General features: G+C 40.0%; 1 protein-coding gene across 1 annotated transcript in view; it reads right to left on the reverse strand.

Moving 5' to 3' along the window:
• Positions 1-310: 310 nt before the first annotated feature.
• FAM193A (family with sequence similarity 193, member A) overlaps positions 311-11,575 on the reverse strand; it is a 44,095-nt gene continuing 32,830 nt past the window's right edge. Inside the window, exons 16-19 of the mRNA XM_009877954.1 lie at positions 10,376-10,606; positions 6,799-7,639; positions 3,817-3,898; positions 311-1,212 (exon numbers count right to left, since the gene is read on the reverse strand). Of these exons, the coding sequence (XP_009876256.1) occupies positions 1,119-1,212; positions 3,817-3,898; positions 6,799-7,639; positions 10,376-10,606 (1,248 nt within the window). The 3' untranslated portion in view covers positions 311-1,118. The remainder of the gene's footprint in view (positions 1,213-3,816; positions 3,899-6,798; positions 7,640-10,375; positions 10,607-11,575) is intronic.

Consider the following 11,575-nt stretch of genomic DNA (forward strand, 5'->3'; position numbering starts at 1 on the left):
AGCCTACATACTTCATTTCTGCACTGACATTAAATCAGATTTTTTTTTCTACTACCTTGTTTCTCACAAATTATCTGTTGAAATAGAAATGTTACAGTCATTCACATAATTCAAAGACTTAATTCCAGCATAAGCAGGAGTCTTTCTTGCTCTAGCACATGGCTGTTTCTCCCATCAGGTGAGCTTGCAAACAAGGAATATCCTAAAGTTAAGTACCATTCACTGACCAATTTTGACACACGATGAAGTTTAGTTTAGAAAACCATTATTTTTTTGTGATTTTTTTTCTTCCCTCTCCCCACCCAACCAGAAAAAAGCAAGACACAAATCTTCTGCCATACTAATGTATTCCATCTTTCAAAAAGAAAGACATGATTTTAATATTACTTAACAATATGTTAAAAAAGTAGCCAGTTAGGCTTCAGTGTTAATACAATTATACACTCTATAACAGATTTGATAGTGTGAGTACTGTTCTTTTTTAAATTTTCTCATTCTGCAAGTATTCTTACACAAGCTGGCTACAAGTCAGGAAAAAAAAAAATCAAAACACAAATAGCGTAACTTGTACACTCTTAAACAGTAGATTGTGAAAGAACTGAGGAGATATTTGTCCCATAAGAGCCTCTTTTTCATGAAGTCATGTCAGGAGAATTCTGGAGCAGATAAAAGCACAACTGACTAGGTCCATTCCTTTGTCAGGAGTCAGAATGACGAAACATAGCTAGATGCAGAAGTGACAGGAGCCACTGCAGATGATGCAAACTAGTATTCTGGCCTCCACCCAAGCCTAAGCAATTTAAAGTCTCTGAGGCCAAGGCATTCAGAAGGAGATGGAAAAAAGCTATTGTTCCAACTCCAACGGCATACAGCTACAATCAAGTAAGTCTCACTCACAGACTACAAGCACACAAGCTAACAAATTCAGGTAGAAAGTGGCAATTTCTCAGTCCGCAAGAATTATCAGGCCAAAGGGTTCAGTGCAGATCCACACAGCACTGGGGACAAGGCAAGGCAGCACTGGCTCAAGACCAGGTAAGCTCTCAGCACAGCAGGACAGGTAAGTGGAGCTGTCGTTCATTGATTCCTGCAGGGTTCCCTCCCCATAGTGTCTCATTTCAGTGTGCAGCAAAGGTGGTTTTTTTCAAGCTAAAATTGGACCAGTTGATGGAAAGTCTCTGCCTAGTCTGTCTGGCAGAATCCAAGCAGAATCTGAAAAGAAAAAAAGCAATAAAGTGAAACCCACATACTTAAAATCAAACCACAGGTGTTATCCCTCTTTTGAAGAGCAGCTCTCATTCAGAAAGATAAAACCTTCTAAAATAATCCCCACAACTTACCAAAAAACCCACCCCAACCACTTTTCCATCACCCAAATCACAATCCAGTTACTTGAACCACTGCATTATCAAGAATAAATGAATGAAGTAGCAAAGAACACTGCGTGTTTAGCAGCACAGAAGGCAGCTTAATGTTAACTAGAAACAGAGATGACATTGCTGTGTTGACCAAATCTTGTAAAAGCAAGAATGAATGGCAGGTACTGTGTAGAGCAGAAGCACCAATGGCATACGGGACATCGCTGCTTCTCTTGCAAATACAGCAAAGTGATGTCTGAGACAAACACCTATGGAAAGGAGGTTTGTTTATAACACAGTGGATCAGTAGCCCACATGCCTGGAAAAAGCACCTTTAGAACAAAACCCCACTTATCTGCTTTCACTGGACACAGCTTACAGAAGAACTTTTGAAAAAGGTTGGTGTGTGTAGGCATTTCAGTGATAATTCATGTTGAAAAACTTAATATTGAGGCAAGGTGTAGCTTGTTTAGACAAAAGGCTGCACGACAGCACCAAAGTAGTGCATACTCCTCTCTGAAAGGCTACACAACTTCTGTAACAACTGAAAGCCAGAAAAGAGCAGACAGAAGGAGCAAAATAGAAGAGGTAAAATGGAAGGTTAGAAGAACTAGGCTTATTTTGTTCCTCCTATGCTTGCAAAATTAGTTCTGAAGTCAGCGTGTAACTGAAGCATTCTATTATGCCGCTACAAAGCAAGAAAAGATGAATTAAATTATCAACAAAACTTATGAAATCAGTAGGCCTGTGCAGCTCATTGCGATTGAGGGTTACTAAAACAAGCAGTGTTGCTAGTCTGCTAAGTATTATGTTGAAAATTATCGAGTGATAGAAAATATATGCATTAAAGGTGTCCTCACGGCATTAAGTAGCTGGTTTTCTCCCCTAGAACAGCACCTATGAGGGCTCTTCATACACCTTTTCTAAGGAGGTATATGTAAAAAAAAAAAAAACGGACGTCACACACACTTCCTAAGTGCTGACAGTAAATGAAAATGTTACACCAGTTACTGAACTGATTACAAAACTCTAGTTAGAAGTGTTCTCTCTTCATTTAGAACCACATTTTACAAGTTTATCTCCAAAGTTCAGCTGCACTTCTGTAAATACAAGACACTGTTTAATTCATGCTGTTGAGAGCACAGAATTAGTGAAAAGAACTTTTCTATTTTCTTGTTACAGATACTGCAATCGTGAATGAAGCTAAAGCTATACCATAAACCCCATAACAAAGGTTTATGCTATACTAACACTACCACAATCTACTATATGCCACCCTTTCACCTGTAAAACCTACATTATGGTTTTAAAAAAACTTCCTTTAATTGGCACCACTCAGAAAAACAATCTTTAAGAATACAGTACGTATTTTTGAAAACATCATCATATAGTACATTTTAAGTCCATAAATAAATCAGACATATGCATTTTGTAGAGCAATAAAAAGCAGCACGAAGCAGTGCATGATAATAATAAGCAGCAGTTGCACTCTGTCCTTTGCAAATCCAGACATATTGGCACTTAGATAAAAACTCTATAAATTTAGAAAAGAGCTTGAAATCCATACTGAAAGCATCTTCTTTAAAAAAAACACCTTTTAAACAAATGACTTTAGTTGTTCTGTGAAATATTACCATTGCTTCCTAAATTATTCAATTGCAAGAAACTGAATTATTTGTAACATTTCACAGGCTATCAAGCCGAAAGGCTTAGTAGGTGTATTCATGGGAAACTAGAATACCCAGCCATGAGAGAGCACAAATTTGAGTAGATTTCAGTATCATGGAATAACATGTGCCACATTATTTAAACATGAGTTGTCTGCTTTTATCCGAGGAATTTAAAAGGTAAAGTGATGCGTAAAACCCAAAAGCAACCAAAACAAATAGAAAGAAAAAAGGTTCACAAGCACAGGTTCGTATTATTCTCTTCTTGTACTGCAGTAGCATAAGCATCTCCTCTTTATGATTAGCAAAAAAAGAAAATATGATGAACAAACCTTTTTGATATACCAGTTTTGAAACTGAAAATGTAAAGTTTTATTTGTTCACTTAAAGCTACTACCATAGCATTTTTTGTAATTTTTTTTTAAATACTAAGCAGTATTTGTTCTGTATGGATAATACATTCACATGAACTTTGCTCACAGAAAAAGTGGCAACTGAGGATATTCCTAAAACTTTGATGAGAACCTAGGGGACACACTGACAATTCTGGCACTCCTTTCTGTATCTGTGTTACTCTGCTATGATCTGTGCCCAGAGATCTCCAACTTTGGTGATTGTTGTAGTATTCAGAATGTTACTTGTAACAGGATTTGCTATGTTACAACACAGGCTGTTTTGCGAGGAGTTAGTTATCAAGTTGTGGGTTGGTTTTTTTGTGCTTTCGTTTGTTTTTTACAAAGGCATACAGGAAGAAGCACAACAGCTTTACATGTAGGGATTACAGCACTTACCTTTTGAAGTACTCCACTTCTCGCTCTGTTTCATCCATTTCCACGCTGTCTAGATCAATGTCTTTGGGTAGAAACACATCATCTGCAAGGGAAAAAGGACGACATTTATGTTAGATTCCATGGGGAGGGAGAAAGCAGACAGGAAGAAGCTGCATTGAAAATGTCTTTGGAGAACTGCTTGAACTTTGTGGACAACTGACTATTTGTGCTTAGGCTGAATTGATACAAGCTTATAATTAAAAAGACACTGCAAACCCCCATACTAGTACCTCTGTTCAGCCTTTAAGAAGTTACACTGGGAACAAGGAAGAGATGAATCAACAGTAAATTTACTGGTCTCATGGGTTGCAAATTAAACTTGGAACACACATGAGAATGGTCAAATTACACAAAAGGCTTGATGAATCAGATAGCTAACGAATTTTGTTGGCCTTAGTACTAAAAAGGCAGCTTTAGAAACATTTTTAAAAATGTTATAAAGTAAAACATTTCAAGAAATCCAGGCTTGTAGAGTTGCTGTAGAGTTGCTCTTCCGGGACATGATCATCAAGCTGTGTCTGCAGGACTAAGTCATGCTACCTACAAGTAAATTTATTTTTTTAAAAAAATGCTTTTAAACATATTTTAATATGGCCTGAAGTTAGGCCTCAGCTATAGAAGCAAAGTATCTTTAAAATCTGTTGGTGTATTTTACTGCCTCAGTGTATGGGTTCTCTTGTACTTTAAAACCCCCACAACTTCACAAAGCATAAATTTTTGTAGAAATCAATTTGAGCATTTTCCTCTTTAAGTCGCTTTTCTTACTACATACATACTTCAATCTTATTTCTGAACAGCTTCAGAACACATTCCAAAAAGGGTGAGACAAAGAAACTAACCAAAACCATCTACTTCGTATCAGGACTTTCTTGAATACTTGAAATTGAGAGAACAAATAACTCTTTCCTGGTAGTTTAAAAGTTGCACATCTTTACTGTGCAAACGTACTTCTGAAGAACCAGAAAACCACATAAATATGGGACTTCCCTATATCCCTAGTTTTCTTCAGCCTCTTCAAAACAAGGAGTTAAAATACTCTGCCACAATAAATTTAAGAAACGGAGATCACACCAAAAGCAGTAATGTTCACTGCCTTAACACTTCATTTTAAAACTCAGTTAAAAAAATCCCTAAACTTTGTTATCCTCTTTTCACGTCTTTCAATCACCTGAGAAAGAATTTTTCTTAGTTATTTTTCTTTCACTTCACTTCACTGATTTGGTACATCAACCGTATATGGCTTTAAGAGACGGCAACTAAATGAAAAAAACGTGCATTACTGTACATGTCTTGTAGTTCTAAGGTCGGACTAAAAGTAGTGATCCGGTCTCAGCTCTTCAGAGAGCAGCACAATTAACTCTATAAATTCACAATCACATCCCAATGTTTTTTTCACATTTAAACATTAGTGTTCAGAAACTGTAACTACACTTGATTTAAGCTGCAGAAAGCAACAGTGAAGGGCAGGAAGGAGGAAAAGACGCAGGAATCTACCTGCATTCTCCTACAGTAAACATCCTCCACCACCAAGCACTTCAATAGTTTCTCCTCCAAATGTCTCCAGCCTTCTCGTTCCCCTCCTAATTCTAGAGTTTTGTCTTGCTCCAATGACTCGAGTACCTTCTGCCACACCACGACACAGCATGCACAAGAACTAAGGTACTAGAGAAAAGGGTTCAATGCTGCTCGATTGACATGGAATGGACACACTGAACTTAAGAGTTAGAAAGAAAGACTGGTGGCCTCACCCATCTCAACCATGAAACCACAAGAACAAAGTTAGGCTCCACATCCAGCACTTGCAACAGCCACAAATTTGCTTGACATTTTCGTAACAATGCTTAACAAACAGAAGTGTTCTGAAAAACTGGCAGAGACTGCCAAAACATTAAGGTCTCTTATCTTGATGCCCTTATCAGACAGAACGGCAGAGACAACTGCAATGTTAAGTCATTCTGGTGAGGAGACAATTTGTGCAGCGTTACCTCTCAGGTACGGGGTGACCCCAGGGGAACGACCGGGTACTCTGAGCAGACAGATGTCCGTACTGCAAAATCATCCCAACCGGCAGTCCCAGTACGGGCCACCATGTGAAGGAATAGACTGGTGCCCAAGAACAGCAGTTTGATTTGTGTGCTGACAGAGCCAATCAGCTAGCACTGCTTGCGCTTCTCAGCCCCGGTATTAACTATCAGATGTTTTCAGGAAAACAGAAAAATACGTTGGGAAGAAAATTATGCAAGTGCAACTTGTTTGAGTCAACTCTGTCTTCTATGGTTTTACTATTTCCATCAGATAAATAAAAAAATGCCTACTACAACCAACTAATATTCATGTGGGAAAAACACGCAGTACTATCAATTAACAGGCAACCGTAAGTTTTCACACTGGTAAATAAAATATAACAAGTTAGTCTCTGTATTTACTTACTTACTTGTTAATGTAATTAATCTAAGAAAGGAACTATTTCCACTGACAAAATTCTTATTTATGTACGAAGGATCACTTTTTGACTGTAGAATTCCCTTATTTTCCTTCTTCAAAGAGCAAGACCAACTTTAGACTATAGTCTTAACACTGCATGAGAAACAACCTTGCTTTTAAAGAAGTTCAAAATCAATTTTAGCATACTAGTGAATTACTTTAAATATTTATTTTAAGAAAGATAGGTGTTACAGAACAGACTGATTTTCTTAAGCGACAGAAACCCCACATGAAACCAGCAGCATATGCCAGTTTACTAATTCTTTAAAGCATCCTTTACTAAAACTATGCATCTCCTAATTCTTATAAATACAATTACTTCAGTTTTCCTGACACCAGTTTTTCTGTTTCTCTGATTTACATTGGCAGGAATGACTACAGATAAAGATTTCAAACTTTCAACTTAAATGGTAGTAATAAAAATCAACGCCGGTTTTTCAACTTTCTTACACAACTTACCAATGGAATTGTTGACTTTGTCCCCTTTTTTCTTCTTGTTTTTCTTGTTCTTGCCTTTTGGTTGAGGAGAATCTGCAAGTATTAACTTATTATTTTGTTGCTGTTCACTTGGTGAAGGGGATTCACTTGTTATGGGTGCTTTCTCTTCCTTTACATGGTTCAACTGTTTTTTGTTGTTGTTAAATTTCTTCTCCTCTTTTTTAGGTTCTGCAAGTGTTGGGAGCTCTGCTGCTTTTGCTTTGGATTCTATTTGGTTTCTGGTTTTAGTCTGAACCTCAGCTGCTCTGGGGGATTCAACAGGCTTTTTCACTTGTTCAGCACACGGTTTGTTTACTTGCTTTAGTTTCTGTTTGCTGTTTCCTTCTTTATGTTGATGCATAATATCAAGCAGAAAAGAGAGGGGCTCATGCTGCTTTACACTCCCCTCTTTCTGATAAAGCAGCTTTGAGTCTCTAGTGTTTACAGGATTGGATAGTTCACAGCCCGTCTCTGAAACCGGCCTCTGTTCTGTATGATTCACGTGTCTGGACAGTGAACCAGAGGAGGTCTCTATCTTTTCTGATTGCTCAAGTGTACCATTCTGAATGTCGTCGGGTGTGTTTGGGACAGGTTCCTTCACTGCCTGGCAGTTCTGAGCAAGCATGTCCACCTTTTGACAGTCTTTACTTGATCGGTCTTTCTTCTTTTTCTTTACAGCCCGCAACTGCTGAAGTTCTTGAAGCCTTTGTAGTTCTTGTTTCAGCCTCTCCTCCTCTTCTTCCTCACGTCGCCTCTGTTCCTCAAGCAACTGGTGATGCTCCCTCTCCCTGGCTTCTGCTTCAAGTCGAGCTTTTTCTTCAAGCTGCAAAATAGCAATGTTTATTCAAAGTGACAAATACTTTGGAAATATGAGTTTTTGAGAATATTACTACTTTTCTCTATGAACATTATAAAACCTAGGATGTTAACATATGAACATACTTAACCCAGAAGTCTACACAGCAGTAAATACTGATGCAAAAGTTGCTTTTTAAAGTACATTAAAATATATTCTACAGCTCTATTTTCTATATTTCTATTTTTGACTGTCCTTAATACCAGCTGCTGTTTTTCTCTTTGCTACTGCTAAGCCTAACTCCACATCAGTTTTCTACTACCACAAAAACCCGCTCAAAACAATGCATTCAGCTTCATTCTCAACAACTGCATATATTACTGTGGGTAACTCAGGTTTGGATCATGTTGCGTCATTTACCTGTTCTCTTGCTATGGTAGGTAGCAGAATTGCTGTTTCAGCGTTCATGAACATTAGGAAGAGAAATGATTAAAAACAATTTACAGCAAAGCACTAAACACATTAAAGTTACATTAAAGGTTGCCAAAAATAATAAGGATGCTAAAGTTTTCTGTTGTCAGTCAGGGATTTTGTTTTTGCAGTCATTACTGCAAATTTCTAAAACTTTGCTGTGCAGCATTGATCTTGCATCATTTGCAAAATGGAAGGAAGTCATACATTGAGAAGAGAATCACAGAATTGTTGAGGCTGCAAATGACCTCTGAGATCATCAAGTCCAGCCTGTGACCCAACACCACCCCATCAGCCAGACCACGGCACTAAGTGCCACATCCAGCTTCTCCTCAAACACCTCCAGGGACAGTGACTCCAGCATTTCCCTGGGCTGTGCATCCCAGTGCCTGAGCACCCTCTCCGTGAGGAAGGGCTGCCTGAGATCCAACCTGAACCTGCCCTGACGCAGTTTCAGGCCCTGCCCTCTCATCCTCTCACTGGTTGCCCGGTAGAAGAGCCCGACCCCACCTGACTGCACCCTCCCTTCAGACAGTCGTAGAGAGTGATCAGGTCCCCCCTGAGTCTCCTCTTCTCCAGGCTAAACACCCCCAGCTCCCTCAGCCTCTCCTCACAGGACTTTCCCTCCAGTCCCTTCCCCGGCCTCGTTGCTCTCCTCTGGGCCCGCTCCAGCCCCTCCACATCTTTCTTGCCATAAAGGGGCCCAGCCCTGCACACAGGGCTCGAGGTGAGGCCTCCCCAGGGCTGAGCACAGGGGCAGAATCACATCCCTGCTCCTGCTGGTCACACTGTTCCTGACACAAGCCAGGATGCCACTGGCCTTCCGGGCCACCTGGGCACACTGCTGGCTCCTGTGCAACCGGTTGTCACCAGCACTCCCAGGTCCCTCTCTGCCGGGCCACTCCCCAGCCACTCCTGCCCCAGTCGGCAGCGCTGCAGGGGGTTAGTGTGGCCAAAGCGTAGGACCCTGCACTTGGGTCTTGTTGAACTTCATCCCGTTGGCCTCAGCCCATCGACCCAGCCTGTCCAGGTCCCTCTGCAGCGCCTTCCTACCCTCCGGCAGATCAACACTCCCCACCCCCAGCCTGGTGTCACCTGCAGACTTACTAAGGGTAGACTCAATTCTCTCATCCAGGACTCAATCCAGGGAACAAGCATGTCTGTTCATTTTCTCGCAAGTTTACAAGTGCCTGTACAGGTTTACTTGTTCACACTTATACAAGTCAGGCAAAAAGTCCTCTGAGAATCTTTCACTTACGCTCAAACCGCGTTGCAGGAGCAAAGTGAGTTTTGCATTGTGCATTTTATTTATACATAACTCACTAATCCCTCAAGTTGCTGAATAGAGCTACAACATAAAAATAAAGAGTATAACTTGTGAATATCAGGTCTTTCATGGAAACATTTAAAGACTACAGAATTAATGCTAGCAAGGAAATTCACACAGAAGAAATATTTACAGTGCAGTCACACAATGTACTTACTGGAATTCAAAAACATTTGGCAACCAATTTCAAGTCTTTGTAGCTAAGAGTGGTGCTTGAATTGCAGTAAGAAAAGCCCACTTCATGCTTATTTGACTTAAAAAATAATACATATTTCCTCTATTAACTCAGCAAATATTTTTTCAAAAAATAACATCACTCTTAGACACTGGCCTTTTTTTAGAACTGTTCTTGCCAATTTCCATTTGAAAGCAACCAGTAATTTTTTTATTCACTGCTCCCGCCCTGCAGCTTGCCACTTCACTCTGGCTTGAGACAGGCCTTTGTGTCATCATGTGGCAGAACACTTAACCTCTTTCAATCAGGACAGCAAGGTGCCCAGCGCAATCATTCTAAAAATATCAAATTACAACTTTTCCTCTCTCAAAAAGCACTGACCTTACATTTCCCCACTTCCTACAGCGGTACTTTATCATAACCACTATTCCAATACAGAAATGCTAGTTTTCTAATGTCCTTGACATTCAAATGTCAGTTCTACAAAACAATCAAAATCTTAACATTTCTGACACTTAGAAACAGCTTTCTCAAATGTGGAAAAACACAATATAAAGTTGACTTACAACAAGACACATGATAATGACATTGTGAGGAATGTTTCCTGCCAAATAGGTAACTCCTCAGGTAGCACTAGAACAGGTAAGCTAGCTGTGTCTGTACAAACAGGTGGTGTACCAGAAATGGCACAGAAAACATCATTATACAGTCAGTGTGCAGTGGTATACTTACAGAGAGTGCATAGATCCAAAAACATGAGGTCTAGGATACACATACTTTTCCATCTTACCTTTCTTTGCTTATGTCTGGCTCGCTTGGCTGCCCGAGAACTGCTTACTGGTTTGGTTTCAGAGCTGTTTATAAATTGTAGCAAGTCTTCCACCTTTCTGTGGTCAACAACACTTTCCCTTTCAGAGATCTGATCTGGTTTCTTAGGCTGTTCCTCTTTCCTTTTTGTTAGACGTAAACGAAGCTTTTCTCGCATCTCTGCGTAATTTCTACTGGTTGGTGCAGCTGGAGGCTGAAATACATGAGACAAATTTATGATGAAATGCAAAAGATTTCATGGTCCTAATACTTCCAGGATTTTGAAATTTTAGAGACCTTCAAATAACTTGGAAGGTCCAAATATGAATATCAGAGTCCTTATTGTTTGCAGGTGTACCTGAAGGTGCATTTAACAGGCAACTGACGTGTCAGACTTGGTGCTAGCTTGGGAACCATGTTTTCCAATCAAAAGAATGACTGATTTCACGAAGCAATGCACAAGTGAAATGACAAAGAAATACCTTTAAATGCAAAAGAGGAGATTTCCATAATCTCCTGTGATGGGTATACCACAACTGAAAATTTGAAAAGAGCAGACATTTGCTGCTGTTGCCATTTTCTCTGGGGTCCATTTCAGAGCTCAGGCTCCATGGGCCTCTGGGCTGTAACTGTGAAGGCTTGATTACCCTGCACTGAAGCGTGCCAGCACACCCTCCAGCAGAGCCGCATCAATAACTTGTTAACAGGGCTGCAAGTTGAATCCTTATGTCATGTTTTATATCTGTATTCCCATCCACTGCTCCTGCCTCTCAACTCCTCACTCCCCCTCCCCACCTGCTCCAGATCTGCCCATCTGTTTGGCGCTACACCAGTGCAACTCATTAAACCAGCAAAACAAAGCCTATTAACTTAAAAACCCTGTAGCATTTCTGCCACTTCAGCAAGATGAATAACTTACTGTGCAATCAGATGACTATCAAAGACAGATCAATCACAGACATGGCGGGCACAGCGAATGAGAAACAGGATCCCCTCCCTGCCCCTTTCAGCCACAGGGCTTTTAACTCCCTTCAAGCCCCAAGATGAAACTGTATCTGATCAAATACATGGCTAATAAACTGAGCTTTTACCTCAAATTGTAAAAGAATGCCAGAGACAAAATTCTACTACTTACCTGATTATAAAACCAGACTAGACATCGATCTACCAATGAGGTCAGCAG

The sequence above is a fragment of the Apaloderma vittatum genome, unplaced genomic scaffold (assembly GCF_000703405.1).
Source record: "Apaloderma vittatum isolate BGI_N311 unplaced genomic scaffold, ASM70340v1 scaffold851, whole genome shotgun sequence".
Taxonomy (NCBI): Eukaryota; Metazoa; Chordata; class Aves; order Trogoniformes; family Trogonidae; genus Apaloderma; species Apaloderma vittatum.